Source organism: Dipodomys ordii, unplaced genomic scaffold (genome assembly GCF_000151885.1).
Source record: "Dipodomys ordii isolate 6190 unplaced genomic scaffold, Dord_2.0 Scaffold19, whole genome shotgun sequence".
Classification (NCBI taxonomy): domain Eukaryota; kingdom Metazoa; phylum Chordata; class Mammalia; order Rodentia; family Heteromyidae; genus Dipodomys; species Dipodomys ordii.
The window spans coordinates 3,216,184-3,232,559 of record NW_012267235.1 but is presented as its reverse complement, the minus strand read 5'-3'; the positions used below and the strand labels follow the sequence as shown (position 1 = coordinate 3,232,559).

The following is a 16,376-nucleotide window of genomic DNA, read 5'->3' as shown; positions in this document are numbered from 1 at the left end:
TTTGCCTGGGCTGGCCTCTAATTCAAGATCCTCTTGCCTATAATGCTAGACTGGCAGGATTTACATGCATGTGTCTTGTCTGTTTTTTACTCCTTTTTAAATGCCAAAATTGATCTTTGGCCCCCTGCTCTTGAGATTTTTTTTTCTCCTACAGGCCATGGCTTTCAAATCTGGATTTGCATTAATTTTTCATCATGTAATTCAAGGGGTTATAAATCATTTCAAAGCCAAGTTGTTTTGCCACATTGGTTCTAAATCCAAACACAAAGGTGACATCTGGTGTGGTCTTATAAACTTTGGTTAGTTTTCCTGAATTGGTCTTTTAGGTTCTATTGCTTTCTTGTGTTAAAGGACATCAGTGATCTTTAAAGAACATCGATGGAAAGGGCATCAATTAAAGTAGTTAGTTGTTCATGAAATTTACTGTGTTGTTTATAATAGCGGCCAATCCTCAGGCAGCCTGTGAGGAAAAAGCAGCTAAAAGTAAATTATAATAATTACTTTAATCTGGGCACTGGTGGCTTATGCCTGTAATCCTAGCTACTCAGGAGGCTGGGATCTGACAATTGCAGTTCAAAGCCAGCCTTGGCAGGAAAGTAAATGAGCCTTTCTCTCAAGCCCCATGACTGACCAAAAAAAATTTTTTTTCATTTTTTGCTGGTACTAGGGTTTGAACTCGGGACTTGTTCATGTCAATCGACAATCTACTGCTGAGCCATGTATCTACCTTTGTTTTACAGTGTTTGTTTTTGAGATAGTGTGTTACCTCTTTTCTAGGAGTATACCTGGATCAGAAGCTTCCTATTTTATACTTCCTGCAGTACCTGGAATGACAGGAAGGTTCTGCCACTGCCAGCTATTGGCTGAGGAGTCTTGCAAACAAATTTTTTGCTGGGGCTGGTCTCAAACCGTGATCCTCTTGATTTCAGGATCCTGTTTTCAGACATAAACCACTCATATCCAGCTATTATTTTATTTAGCCAAATATTATCAATACATTATTCTATCGTATCATCAATATAAAAAGTATTATGATGCTAGGCATGGTAACATGTGTACCTCTAATCCTATTCCCTTGGAGGATTGTGGTCAAAAGTTGGCCCTGAGACAAAAACATAAACTAAGGCATAAAAGGGCTGGGAGTGTGGCTCAAATGGAAATGAACTTGTCTAGCCAGTGTGAGGCACTGAGTTCAAGCAGTAGGCTCAACAAAAAAAATAAAGTATTAGTGAAATATTTTACCTTTTATACCCACATCAAGTTTTTCCATGGTATCTTTATACTTTTACCACTTAGACTCTTCACATCTCAGTTGCCCAATAGTTGATGTGGTTCTTGAACTCTGTTGGAGAGAATAGTTCTAGTAACATCGGTCTGCTGGATGCTTACAGCTTATAAATGGGCCACTTGAAGGAAAGAATCAAGGAACTTTTCAGATGAAAACCTACCACAAGCAATACTTTGGCCTATTTTTCTATTTCAGTCCTTATTTTAAAATCAATCTGAATAGCATAAGGAAGTGTGGTGTATTGTTGGGTCACTAATATGATTTAAAAGTAAGGCTATTTTATTTATTTATTTTTGCCTTGAACTCAGGGCCTAGGCACTGTCCCTGAGCTTCTTTTGCTCAAGGCTAGCACTCTACCACTTGAGCTATAGTACCACTTCCACCTTTTTCTGTTTATATGTAGTACTGAGGAATTGAACCCAGGGTTTCATGCATGCTAGACAAGCCCTCTACCACTAAGCCACATTCCCAGCCCCAGAATGCTTTTCTTTCCCTCTACCACTAAGCCACATTCCCAGCCCCAGAATGCTTTTCTTTTTTTTGGTCGTGGGGCTTGACCTCTGGGCCTGGGCACTGTCCCTCAGCTCTTCAGCTCAAGGCGAGTGCTCTACCACTTGAGCTACAGTGCCACTTCCGGTTTTCTGGTGGTTTATTGGAGATAGGAGTCTCACGGTCTCTCCTGCCCTGGCTGGCTTTGAACCGCGATCCTCAGATCTCAGCCTCCTGAGTAGCTAGGATTACAGGCGTGAGCCACCAGTGCCCGGCTGAATGCTTTATTTTTTAGCAACACTGTTTTCTTTATTTGTTTAGCTTGTAGTCTAAGAGACCAAGCAGTATCATTCCTTTTTTGATAAACTATACAAATGTAAATTATGACTACTAATGTTTTTGTTGTAGCATTTTCAGCTATCCCAGTAAGTCATACTCAAGTGATGCAGATTATAGAACACTTGACTCTGCTCTCTGCCAGTGAACTTATACCATATGCAGGAGTATTAACATCCAATATGAACCAGCTGCTGAACTCAGGGGTTCCGCGGAGAATTCTTCAAACAGTCAACAAATTATGGATGGTTCTTAATACTGTGATGCCTAGAAGGTACATTTAATGTGTTGTTGCATGTAATAAAGAAGTATGTGTTATAATAAAGTATAACAAGCTGGGGCTGGGAAGGTGGCTCAGTGGTAGAGCACTTGCCTTGCATGCATGAGACCCTGGGTTCGATTCCTCCGCACTGCATAAGCAAAAAGAAAAAAGCCAGAAGTGGTGCTGTGGCTCAAGTGGTAGAGCATTAGCCTTGAGCTGAAGAGCTGAGGGACAGTGCCCAGGCCCAGAGTTCAGACCCCACGACTGGACCCCCCCAAAAAAATATATATATATAAAACAAGCTAAACTTAATTGTCTAACACAATCTCCACAAAGGTAGGAGCATGTCTCAAGTGGAACAGCACCTGCCTACATATAGAAGGCCCTGAATTTAAAAAATATATTCTGACCAGACTGTGTATATGTGTGTGTGTGTGTGCGTGCATATATACACACATATATATGTTTGATATATACATGTATAGATATATTAATATCTTTTTGATATTTGATAATATAAGTCCTCTCTGAAGATTTGTAATAAAAGAATTGTAAAGGACAGCGATAGATAATTGCAGTTCAAGGCCAGCCTCAGAAAAAGTAAATGGGATCATATCTTAAAAATAAGCTAAACATTGGGCACTGCTGGCTCATGTCTGTAACTCATGCCTATAATCCTTGCTACTCTCGAGGCTAAGATGTGAGGAACTCTGCTTGAAGGCAGCCCAGGCAAGAAAGTCTGGGAGACTCTTATCTCCGTAAACTATTCAAAATAAGCCAGAAGTAGAGTTGTGGCTCAAGTGCTTGAGTGTTAGCCTTGAGCAAAAGAAGCTTGGGGACAATGCCCAGGCCCTGAATTCAAGCCTCTGAGCCGGCCCACACATACACAAAAGATACACAGAATTATTAGTCTTCCTTCTTAATCCCTCTGTTCTAGTTTTTAAGTTTCTTTGTATCTGTTTTCAAAATTTTTTCTGAAAATAACATGAGTGAAGGACCAGATAACTGTACGTATGAGTGATAACATAGCTGCTTTGAACTGTGATTATTTTTTTATCAGGCTGTGGGTGATGACAGTTAATGCACTTCAGCCTTCCATAAAGTTTGTACGACAACAGAAGTATACTCAGAATGACCTCATGATAGACCCACTCATTGTGCTCAGGTGTGATCCCAGGGTTCACAGGTATGTGTCACTTGAATTTCACTTTTTAAAAATAACATGTGTTTGGCATGTTGTATCCCTTCCTGAAACAAATGCTTCCCCAAAGTGCAAACAACCAAAATGGTAAACAAGAGCCAGAAAGAAAGTATAATAACACCAAGAGTGATTGACAGCAAAGATAAACTCCTATCTTTAAGTCAGACCTCCTATCTTAGATATGCTAGTGGTGTCATTTTCTGCAAAAAAGATCTTTTCTCTAAAGTTTACGTTATAATTTATATTGGCTGATTAAATGAAGCAATACTACTATATAATCTTTGAAATGTAGAAAATAAGACATTCCTATTCACCTTTTATTTTGGGCATGAATGTTTCAGTGGGAAAAGTCACTGTACTGTACTACTCAGAGTTTTTAAAGTATTTTAGCAGCATGTTTTAGAGCATGTTCTGACTAAGTTACACATTTTCACTCTCTTCTGTATCTTTTCCTTCTTTGTTTAGGTGCCCCCCATTGATGGATATTACTCTACATATGTTGAATGGTTATCTTCTTGCATCTAAAGCCTACCTTAGTGCTCATTTGAAGGAAACAGCAGAGCAAGATAGACCTTCCCAGAATAATACAATAGGTTTAGTTGGACAAACTGATGCCCCAGAAGTTACCAGAGAAGAACTGAAAAATGCATTACTGGCTGCACAGGTAAATTTTGTTTAAAAAATTGTAGTCAAAAGGGCAAGGGCTTTCCTAGAAATGGAATCAATTAAGTGGATGATACATTATGCTTTCTGTGTGTAACACAGAAACAAATACATTATGCATTCCTTTCATTACAGAATCTATTATATTGATAATACCTTTGTGTTTGAGTATCAGATGGATTCTGCATGCAAGAAATAACCCAGGAATAATATAAATTTAGTAGCTGTCTGTTTACTTATTTTTCAGAAAAGCACAACACATTTATTTCTGTAAACTGAGTGTCAGAAGTCTACATAACCTTCAGATACTGTAGCACAATTCTTTTCAGAATTAAAGGAGCAGGGGCCGGGAAGATGGCTCAGTGGTAGAGCGCTTGCCTCGCATGCATGAGTTCTTGGGTTTGATTCCTCAGCACCACATAAGCAGAAAAAGCTGGAAGTGGCGCTGTGGCTCACGTGGTAGAGAGCTAGCCTTGAGCTGAAGAGCTGAGAGACAGCACCCCAGGCCTATGACCAAAAAAAAAAAAAAAAAGAGCAGAAAGGCACCAATGGCTCCTGCCTATGATCCTAGCTACTAGATTTCAAAAAATGCATTACAAATTAAGAGGATCTTTCTACTTTGCTACTTTGAAGATATCAAATTGCTTAGAATTTTGTCATCTGTTATCCTGAATTATTAAAAAGTGGCTAAACTTTTACACAGTTATAAAACTTTTCTAAATATAAAGCTGAATTGCTCAAATTGTCATAGTATTTATTATCTCCTAACATTCCATTATATACATTTGCTTTTCTGTCTGTTGTCTGTCTCCAACATTTGTTGTTGTTGTTTTTTTCTTTCTACCATCTTTGTTTTAAGAAATAAATAACAAAGGATTTTTTTCTTCTTCACTGCTGTATCCCTGGTGTAGTATTGGGCATATAGGCATCTAATAAATATGTGTTAGATGAGTGAAGATACAAATAAAATCTCACATTTGCCTTTAACACCTTTATATTTTGTTAAAATATAAATAAAAAAAATTTTTTTTGTTGGTCATGGGGCTTGAACTCTAGGCCTGGGAGCAATCTGTGAGCAATTCTGCTCAAGGCTAGCACTCTACCACTTAAGCCACAGTGCCACTTCTGGCTTTTTCTGTTTATGTGGTAATGAGGAATCGAACCCAGGGCCTCATGCATGCAAGACAAGCACTCTACCACTGAGCCACTTTCTCAGTCCTTAAAATTTTTTTGGGAGTCCTGGGGCTTGAACTCTGGGCCTGGGTGCTATCCTTGAGCCTCTTTGTGCTCAAGGCTAGCTCTCTACAACTTGAGCCATGGTGCTACTTCTGTCTTTTTCTGAGTAGTTAATTGGAGATAAGAGCCTCACAGACTTTTCTGCCTAGGCTGTCTTTAAACCACGATCCTCAGATTGCAGCCTCCTGAGCAGCTACAATATCCCTGAGCTTTTTTTGTTCAAGGCTAACACTACTACTTGAGCTACTTCCCACTTATTACTCGTTAATTGGAAATAAAAGTCTTATGGAGGCGGGGAAAGTAGCTCAGTGGCAGAGTGCTTGCTTTGCACCACATGAGGCCCTGGGTTGGATTCCTCAGCACCATATAAGCAGAAAACGTCGGAAGTGGTGCTGTGGCTCAAGTGGTAGAGCGCTAGCCTTGAGCTGAAGAGCTGAGGGACAGTGCCCAGGCCCAGAGTTCAAGCCCCACAACTGACGAAATAAATAAATAAATAAATAAATAAATGTATGTCTCATGGAGTTTCCTGCCTGGCGTCTTCCAACTGTGATCCTCAGCTCTCAGCCTTCTGAGTAGCTAGGATTACAGGTATGAGTCACTGAGGCGCAGCAAGGAGTTTCTTTTGAAATTCAGTTGGTAAAATACTAGACCTGATGTGAACTTATCTGGTAAGAAATTTTTGTGATCCTAATTATAGACTTTATCTCATTTAATGTGAATATTGGTTCATTTTACTGTAGAAATATTAGAATGTTCGATTATAAGATGTGCCTTAATCTCTGTTGGCAGTACTATGTAATATTAAAGAAAATTCTGAGTTCTAATACAAGTATTTCCCTAAGAATTAAGAAAAAGGATTATGGATTGTAATAGTTTAAATCTGTATAAACCTTACTATATGCAGACTTCCAACCTAAGTTCTTTACCTATATTAACTCATTTCATTTTTACTATTGTACAAGAGGTGTGGATGTTTTTTATTCAATTACTTAAGGATTTCATAATGCTAAAAAAGTGAGAACCACTGCTCTATAAATTGTTCAACTTCTGCTCTAATAACTGCCACTTTATTAGTTATTTTGACTTTTTTTTCTGGTCCTAAAGCTTGAACTCTGGGCCTCAATACTGTCCTTGAGCTCCTTTTCTTTTTGTTCAAGGCTAGCGGCTCTACCAATTGAGCCACACTGCTACTTCTGGCTTTTTTCTGTGATTTAATTGGTTATAAGGGTTTCACAGACTTTCCTGACTGGCTAACTTCAAACAGTAATCCTCAGATCTTAGCCTCCTGAGTGGCTGGGATTACAGATATGAGTCACTGATACCAAGCTCTGTTTTGACATTCTTTTATTTATTTATTTTTTGGGTCCGGTCGTGGGGCCTGAACTCTGGGCCTGGGCGCTGTCCCTAAGCTCTTCAGCTCAAGGCTAGCGCTCTACTACTTGAGCCACAGCGCCACTTCTGGGTTTTTTCTTTTTGCTTATGTGGTGCTGAGGAATTGAACCCAGGGCCTCAGGCATGCAAGGCAAGCGCTCTGCCACTGAGCCACCTTCCAAGCCCCCTTGACATTCTTTTAATGTGAGAAAAATCATACTTGTTTTTCAGATCAAGTTCTCAGAAACTTTGTACACTCTCTATTTTTGTTGTAGGATAGTGCAGCTGTCCAGATTCTCCTAGAGATTTGTTTGCCTACAGAAGAGGAAAAAGCAAAAGGTGTCAGTCCAGACAGCTTGCTCAGGAGTGTTCAAAGTGTTATTACCACCAGCATGCCAAATAAAGAATTGGAAGAAGGAGAAGACAACTTGCTGTGCAACCTTCGAGAAGTTCAGTGCCTTATCTGTTGTCTGTTGCACCAGATGTACATCGCAGATCCCAATATTGCTAAGCTTGTGCACTTTCAGGTGTGTTTTCAAAGAGTGCTGATTTGTGGGTGAACTTTACTTTTCTTGGGAGTTTTGTATACTAAATTAATATGGACTAATATTTTAAGAAGAGAGATACACACATGATCATCGTCTTTGGAAAAATGGGGAAAGATACAAAGTTTTAAGGTTTTTTTTCCTCAGTATAATATAGGGTTCAAATAATTCCTCCTCCTCCTCCTTTCTCCTTCGCCTCCTCTTCTTCCTCCTCCTTTTTCCTCCTCCCCTTCCTTCTCCTCCTCCCCCTTCTTCTTCTCCTCTCCCCTTTTCCTCTCCCCTCCTTCTTTCTCCTCTCCCTTCTCCCCTCCTCCTCCTCTTCCTTCCCCTCCTCCTTTTTCTTCTCCTTCCCCCTTCCTCTCCCCTCTTCCTTCTCCTCGTCCCCCTCATCCTCCTCCTTCTTTTCCTCTCTCTCCCTTCTTCTTCCTCCTTCTCCTTCTTCATCATCTTCTTCCTCTTCTTCCTAGTCATCCTCATCATCATCCTCCTTGTAGTCCTCCTCCGCCTCCTCCTCCAGAAAAGTGAAATGCCAGGATACATGTTCTTACACTGTAACTGGTAATTTTCTGAGCAGTTCTTTTTTTTTTTTTTGGGTCCGGTCGTGGGGCCTGAACTCTGGGCCTGGGCACGTCCCTCAGCTCTTCAGCTCAAGGCTAGCACTCTACCACTTGAGCCACAGCGCCACTTCCGGCTTTTTTCTTTTTGCTTATGTAGTGCTGAGGAATCGAACCCAGGGCCTCAGGCATGCAAGGCAAGCGCTCTACCACTGAGCCACCTTCCCAGCCGCTCTGAGCAGTTCTTCCTGAAAGGAAGTGAAACATTTATGTTTTCATCTGTATCGGTGTTATTTCTAACCGGTTCCCTCCTTTCTCGTTGAGCCAGGGTTACCCCTGTGAGCTTTTGCCTCTGACAGTCGCAGGCATCCCATCTATGCACATCTGTCTGGATTTTATCCCTGAGCTTATTGCACAGCCAGAACTTGAGAAACAGGTAATGAGCATTCTGGAGCTTTGAGAGAATTCTGCTCTCTCCTGTGTCTTGCAAGTTACATAAAGCATTTTATAATGTGAAGTATTTCCTATTTTCTTGTGGACTATGTATTGTTTTGGTTCTGTATTGCAGATATTTGCTATCCAGTTGCTTTCTCACTTATGTATCCAGTACGCATTACCGAAGTCACTTAGTGTGGCTCGCTTAGCTGTCAATGTCATGGGAACATTGCTAACAGGTGTGTAGCCAATCAGCATCAATGGCAACAACTAGTACCACAAATTAGTACGTATATTTTGAGTTCAGTGATTTAGTTTTTTATGTTGCTATGGGACGGTCTGACATAACATACATTACTAATAGTTTAACTTAGAGCATCTTTTGAATTATTATTGTTTTGGAAATTTTGTATTTAAATGTGTGGGTAGTCTTTAATTCTTATTTCCTTCATGAAGAGTGGAAAATATTTCCCTTCTCCATTTATTTCTCCTTTAACCTTGTTTTACTAAAATATGTTCTTGCTAAAAAAAAAAACCAAAGTGATAGTGTAGAAGATGAGAGAAAATAATTTTCAAAAGGAAAGAAATTATGATTTATTACAAATGTCCAGAGTTCTAGAAAAATATAATTATATATCATATATTACTGTATATATATAAAGAAAACATAAAATATTAGTTAAGTTCTACAGTGTTTGCTAACATTTTAACCACCATAGTGTTAGAGCACTTGACAAGCATATGTAAAAGTGCTAGGCTTGATTACTAGCACCATAAAAACCAAACCACACACACACACACACACACACACACACACACAAACACACACAAACCACATATGATATATAAATGATAACAATGTTCAATCCTTTAATGTTAAGGCTTAGTTAATTTATAACTCTCAATATTCCCATAATATTGTTCAATTTTTTATTCTATTGCATTTACTTTATGTTGTCATAATTTGTGGTGGTTAAGAGTTTATATCACCCAGCTTTCCCACATCCTGCTGTGTGGCCTGGAATAAGGTTTTTTTTTAACCTATTTAAATTTTATTTAAGAGTATTTTTATGAAAAGTGTCATAATAGTACCTTCTTAATTCATGAAATTCTCATAATACCTTCTTAATTCATAAAATTTTGCAACTTCAATGAAAGAATGTAATTGTCAGCAAGAAACAAATTCTGATTTACTGTACATGTTAAGATGATGAATGCTCAGTTTTATAGTTTTTTCAAATGTTTCACATTTATTTCACAATTATTTTTGAGCATAATAAGTTGCTCATTCCTTGGGTGATTGAGCTGCCTAAGGCAGGCATGGGCTAGATCTTAGAAAATGTACAACAGAATATGGTACTAGTTCATTGTACAGGCTGCTATATTTATGTTTCCAATGTAAAACGTCTGTTTCGTTTCTTTCCAACAGTTTTAACACAGGCTAAGCGGTATGCTTTTTTCATGCCAACTCTCCCGAGTTTGGTCTCTTTTTGTAGAGCGTTTCCTCCGCTGTATGAGGATATTATGTCTTTGCTGATTCAAATAGGGCAAGTGTGTGCCTCTGACGTTGCCACTCAGACAAGGGACATTGACCCAATTATCACACGTAAGTGGTTAACTCATTTTCAAGAATTATCTTAATATCTTAAAGACAGAATTCTTTTCACTATTTCTTGCTTTGTCCTTCCTATTATTTTAGGTCTTCAACAAATAAAGGAAAAACCAAGTGGATGGTCTCAAATCTGTAAAGTGTCATCTTACAAAAATGGATCCAGGGATGCTGGAAGCATGGATCCTGATGTACAGCTCTGTCATTGTATTGAAAGCACAATAATTGAAATAATAAACATGAGTGTTAGTGGAATTTGAAAAAAAAAATTAAAGCAACAACAATGAAATGAAGCTGTTTGCTACCTGTACCCAGCACGGATCTGCATCTTAAAAGTAACTCTAAACTGAATGGGACAGTAATGGAACAGTTTTGGAACTGGTGAAATGGTTCAGTTCAATATGAATACCATTTAAAACTATCTAGGAATTATGCTTGCTTGCATTTGATTGACATATCTTTGGATCTCCTCTCCTGGTATGTTTATATTGTAGCACCCAGGTTTCCTCCCCTGCTCCCCTGCCCAATTGGGAGCACATTTAAGGACCTCGTTACTGAAAAAGGAATTTAGCCTTTTGCTTTGCTATTGAAATGAAGAAAGACTGTCATGCCTTTAATTTAATTCCTTATAAAAATGATTGTGTGGACAGTTGCAGTTTTTGACTGTGAGGTTTTAGTAGATTTCCACAAAGATAGAACAATAGGAGAGAGAAAAAGGATCAAAGAAAGGGAGAAGTCAGAAAAAAATTAGGAGTTGAATACCCAAATAAAATGTCAAACTACTTGTAGTGCAAGTAATAGTGATGCAGGTTGGAACTCTAATTCTCAAGAACTATTATTGAGAAGTCTTAAAAAATAGCTTTTGTTAATGATTTCCATGGAATTACAGATAAGGTTTAAATATTTCAGATATAAGCTTCAATTTTTACTAAAATCTGAAGCCATATGTTTAAAGAGATACTTGAATACTTTGGAATTTAAGATACTGGTTTAAAAGTATCTTCAAAAACATCTTTGTGTGAAGAACCTGAAAGGAAGGCTCATTTATTTTATTTTTTAAGATTTATTTTTGTAATGGTTTATTAACTTATCTCATTCTCAGAGGGTGGAGTATGTATCAAATAAATGAAGTTTAGAGCAATAAAACCTACTGGATTAGATAGCTCAGTTTATATCAGGATTATAATTCACATTTTACTTTGGGGAGATCTTTGAATAAGAAAATATGTACAGCGTCTGAACCTCAGGAAAAACTAAAATGTGGGAAATGCTGTATTTTGAAGGATTTTGCAATCCTATGTTCAGGTAACCTGTTTGGTTTTTTTTTCCTTTTTCTTTTTTGTGCCATCTGGGGCTTGAACTCAGTCCTAGGTCCCTGAGCTTTTGTGTTTTGTGCTCAAGGCTAGTGCTTAACCACTTGAGCCACAGCTCCACTTCCTGCTTTTTGGTGGTTAATTGGAGATCAGAGTTTCATGCACTGTCCTGTCTGGGCTGGCTTTAAGCCATGATGTTCAGATTTCAGTCTCCTGAGAAGCTAGGATTCCAGGCATGAGACATTGGCACCCAACCCATCATCTTTTTTTTTTTTTTTAATAGCATCCAATGTAGAAGGTACTTCTCTTTGCTTTCTGAGATATACCTGTCACATTCCTTCCCACCCTTCCACTCCAAATAGACCTCTTCATCTGTAAGGCAAGCTAATAAGAAAGTTTTAAAAAATTTTTTACTTTAGCCCTTCACTAGCAAATAGTTCTATCTTATTTTCCTTCTTTATAAACTGGGGTTCTACTGGCCCTACCTCATATAAGGGTATTCTATAAAAACTGGTTTGTATCTGTTTCCAATCATGAAGTGCATATTTTCATGTGTGACAGAATATTTATAACTTTTTATTAGATACATAATGTTCAATTAAGTAATTTTGATGTGAAGACTAAAAGAATATGCTTAAAAATAGCATAAGAATTTTCATATTTTTAAACAAGGCAGTTTTGTAGTCTCTTAAGATCAAATACAACTTGCACCTGTTTTGTTTTTAAACTGAGGCCTTGGAATATTTTCTTTGAATAGGTATCCACTAGGAGTTCAGAAAAGGTTGAAGAAGTATGTTTTCTAATGGTACACATTTCTTTGATCAACTTTCAAAGACTGGTCAAAACCTGCTGTGTTAAAATAATAACATGCTGTTTTTCATCAGATTTGTTGATGATGTAAATAAAATGTAAATACATTAGTAACTGTTAATATTCCTGTATTTTAAGTTAAGGTTATAAAATTTGTCATAATGTGATTTTTTTTATTCAAGTGAAAACAGATGTGTGCACCTATTTTGAATATTGATTTATAAACATTCATATTGTTTCTCAAATGGACTTGTAATTTTTTTGTGTTTTACTTCACTGCTGTGCCCTGAAAGGAACCATACAATAGACTGCAATTCAGGACTGTCCAGTTCCAGAATTTAGAAGTACCTCTTTCTGTTATGCCAGTAAGACATGACTGTAAGAATTTAAAAGTCTGAACTGGCCTAAGACTTAGTAGTGCAGTGCTTGCCTATCATGCATGAAGCCCTAGGTTTGATTCCTTAGGATTACATAAATAGGAAAAGCTGGAAGTGGCACTGTGGCTTAAGTGGTAGAGTGCTACCCTTGATCAAAAGAAGCTCAGTGACAATGCTCAGGCCCTGAGTTCAAGCCCCAGGACTAGTAAAAAAACAAATGAATGAATAAATAAATAAAAGGTCTGAACTGCTGAAGTTCTGGTTCCCTTAGGGCTTTGCTGGTTTCAAGCCAGGAAGACGAAAGTTGAGGAGACCCCTCCCACCCCATCTCAGCAAAAAAAGGTGGCATGGTGGCACATGTCTATCATCCATAAGGACTTAGGTGAGGAGAGTGAGACTAATTATTCTGGAGCAGTTATTTTAAAGATCAGATATTTTTAAAAGTTAATAGGGAGCCGGGCACTGGTGGCTCACACCTGTAATCCTAGCTACTCTGGAGGCTGAGATCTGAGGATTGTGGTTCAAAGCCAGCCCGGCCAGGAAAGTCTGCAAGACTCCCAATTTACTACAAAAGGCCAGAAGTGAAGCTGGGCTCAAGTAGTAGAGCCTTGAACAAAAAAAAAAAAAAAGCCCAGCTAGGACTGGCACCAAAAATCAATAATTAAAAAGTGGTAATGTCAGGCTGTAGCTCAGTGGTAGAGCAGTTTGTTTTCTTTTTTACTTTAAAATATTTCTTTTTTTTTTTTTTTGTTGGTGGTCATGGGCCTTAAACTTGGCCTGGGCACTGTCTCTGAGCTCTTCAGTTCAAGGATAGCACTCTATCACTTGAGCCACAGCACCGCTTGCAGCTTTTTCTGCATATGTGGTACTGAGGAATTGAACCCAGGACCTCATACATGGAAGATAAGCACTCTACCACTGAGCCACCTTCCCAGCCCCTGTGGTAGAGCATTTTACCTAGTAGGTAATGTAAAAACTCTGGGTCTCATGCCCAGTACTACCCAAAGGAAGAGTGAAAGCAAATTAGTTATACCTGTATTTTTTAAGGATTTGTTTTTTTAAATAAATTATTCCATGTTTGTGAAAGTAAATCACTCTTTCATCTTTGCTTATCCAAATACTGAATTAGCACATTACAAATTCCTAAAACACAATGTGGAGTCTTCTTCCCCTCCACTTAATTTTTTTTTTTTTGCCAGTCTTGGGGCTTGAACTCAGGGCCTGGGCACTGTCCCTGAACTTCTTTTGCTAAAGGCAAGCACTCTACCACTTGAGCCACAGTACCCATTTTCGGCTTTTTCTGTTGATGTGGTATCAAAGAATCAAACGCAGGGCTTCATGCATGCTAGGCAAGCACTCTACCACTAAGCCACATTCCCAGCCTGGTTTATTTTTTGTAAGAATTATTACCTCCAAAGACAGAGACAGTCCATCAAGGCATGGTTAAGGTGACAAAAAAAATTTTACACTATTTACACCAGAAAGGGGGCCTGCCACTACTTGTCCTGGGCTCGATACCCAGAACCAACAGCAGCCTCGACCACCAAACCTCCAAGCCTATTAGCTGGTCTGCAAACCAACAATTAGTCTGCAAACCTCCAACCTCAGACCTCCAAAGCTCCAAGCTTATCGGGGTCCCGCTGGTTATTACATAAGTAGTTGCTAGGGTAGCTCAGTTTTTGTTTCTTTTTCCCTTCCAAGATCTTGAGTACTAGAGATCTGGGAAGTTTAGAGTGGCACTGCCGAATGTTCAGAGAGACCTTGGCACAGCTTAAAGCAGTTTCCTCTCCTGTTGTCTAAGTACTTCAGAAGCCTGCGGGTCTCCGGGCTGCCTGAGTTCTCCCCAGCTTCAAGTGACAGGGAGAAGACACCTTTCCTTTAAGCAAACATCCAGAGCTCGCCTCGCGCGTGCTCAATGAGTGGTTGCTTTCCAGTGTGGCCGTCCGCTTTTATTTCGGAGGCCCCCCGTTGGGTGTCGGCGCGCTAACTGCGGGCTACGATTGGCTGCTTGCTTCCTGGTCTTCACAGTTGATTGGTTGCTTGAACTCGCTCGGCGATTGGGCGCTGGGAGCCGAGGGGTGGGAGGCGGGAATTCGTTTGGGACTGCGTTGTGAGGGGCGGAAGAGCGCTGCGGCGGCGGCGGGGAATCGCGAGGCGCTGTGAAGCCCACCTGTGGTGGTGGCGGCGGTGGCGGCGCCCCGCGAGGAGAAGCGGGGTGATTACGACCTGTTTCCTTTCTCCTCCGCTGGGAATCGATCTGCACTTTGCCCTCTCAGAAGCCAGCATTTCATTCCCGCCCCTTCCTCTCCGGGTCTGGTCGTCGGCGCCCGGTCCGCGCTGCTTCAGTTCCCGCCGGGCACAGGCAAGTGGGCAATCCCAGGCGTGCCGGCGGCGGGTGCGCCCGGCCCTGCCAGCCGTGGGCCTGGACCCCGCACCCGGGCCTGGGGGGGGGCGGTGCAAGGGGGACGGGAATAGTGGGGAAGGGGGAGCCAGTCCTGGTCTGAAAGTGACTTTGGCAGAGGGGAGAAAATCGGATGGGCGGAGACAGGTGGGAGTTGCTCTTTTAGGCCTTGCACCGGGATGCTTCTACATTCTGAGATGCAGAACCCTGCTGTGGCCAGGCCTGGGCCGGGAGAGAGCGTCAGGAGGGAGAGAGAGGGTGTGAGAGACAGACGAAGTCTTGAACTCAGGACCTGGGCGCTGTCTCTGAGCTTCTTCCATTCAAAGCTGTCGTTCTAACACTTGGAGCCACAGTTCCACTTCTGGCATCTTGCTCGATCACTGGATAGAAGAGTCTCATGGACTTTCCTGCCCTGGCTGGCTTTAAACTTTGGTCCTCAGATGTCAGCCTCCAGAGTAGCTAGAAGGTCTCAAATAGTGTGAATTCCTTAGAAAGACAAAGTCAAAACCCAACAAAATAAGCACCCTTGGAGGGACAAAGGGTGAACAAATGCAGCAGTGGTACTCACTAGACACTATGTTGTGGGTGGGGATGGGATGGAAAAATGGGGAGCTAGGGAAGGGGTGACACTGTCCAAAAAGAAATGTACTTATTACCTGACTTATGTAACTGTAACCTCTTTATATATCACCTTTATCATACGAATAAAAACAATTAAAAACAAAACAAGCACCTGAAAATAGGTACCTGCAAGGGGGGGTGGAGTCAAGGGGAGAGAGGGAGTGAATGAAGTGGGGGAAGGGAGAGAGAACTCAGTCAAGAATCTATTGTATTCCAAAATTAAGAAAAATAAGAAAAGGAAGGGGTGGCTCAAAGGCTGGTGGAAATGTTGAAAGGGGTGACACTGATCAACATACATTGTATTCATAAACTGCATTGTTAAATGGCAGCTATTGAAAGAGAGTAACTAAAGCCCCTGGCTGGAGGCTGTCTGTAATCCTGGTTACTCTGGAGGCAGAGATCTGGGAGATCTGGGTTCAAAGGCAACCCTGGCCAAAAAGGGAGGCCATGAGACTCTTATCTCCAATTAACTACCAGAAAACTGGAAGTGGAGCTGTGGCTCAAAGTGGTGGAGTGCTAGGGACTACCCCAGGCCCTGAGTTCAAGATTACAAAATGTAATCTTGTCATCACATGGCTGAGGTTAGACTTCACCGAGCCTCATTCTCAGAACTTTGCACTACAAATCATGGGGAGAATCATTAGAAAAAATTGTTATTTTTAAGATGTCACAAGTCAGATAATGAGTACATTCATTTTTTTTCTTTATTTTTTTTTTTCCGGTCTTGGGGCCTGAACTCTGGGCCTGGGCGCTGTCCCTCAGTTCTTCAGCTCTACCACTTGAGCCACAGCGCCACTTCCGGCTTTTTTCTTTTTGCTTATGTGGTGCTGGGGAATCAAACCCAGGGCCTCAGGCATGCAAGGCA

At 40.4% G+C, this 16,376-nt stretch overlaps 2 protein-coding genes across 2 annotated transcripts in view; both read left to right on the top strand.

Annotated features, from left to right (window-relative positions):
• Positions 1 to 11,344, top strand: part of Ints2 (integrator complex subunit 2) — a 45,548-nt gene extending 34,204 nt beyond the window's left edge. The window contains exons 16-23 of the mRNA XM_013013085.1: positions 2,186 to 2,387; positions 3,436 to 3,561; positions 4,042 to 4,240; positions 7,122 to 7,373; positions 8,274 to 8,381; positions 8,514 to 8,619; positions 9,810 to 9,986; positions 10,080 to 11,344. Of these exons, the coding sequence (XP_012868539.1) occupies positions 2,186 to 2,387; positions 3,436 to 3,561; positions 4,042 to 4,240; positions 7,122 to 7,373; positions 8,274 to 8,381; positions 8,514 to 8,619; positions 9,810 to 9,986; positions 10,080 to 10,249 (1,340 nt within the window). The 3' untranslated portion in view covers positions 10,250 to 11,344. The remainder of the gene's footprint in view (positions 1 to 2,185; positions 2,388 to 3,435; positions 3,562 to 4,041; positions 4,241 to 7,121; positions 7,374 to 8,273; positions 8,382 to 8,513; positions 8,620 to 9,809; positions 9,987 to 10,079) is intronic.
• Brip1 (BRCA1 interacting protein C-terminal helicase 1) overlaps positions 10,624 to 16,376 on the top strand; it is a 112,547-nt gene continuing 106,794 nt past the window's right edge. The window contains 2 exon segments of the mRNA XM_013013084.1: positions 10,624 to 10,654; positions 14,450 to 14,643. Coding sequence (XP_012868538.1) covers positions 10,624 to 10,654; positions 14,450 to 14,643 — 225 coding nt within the window.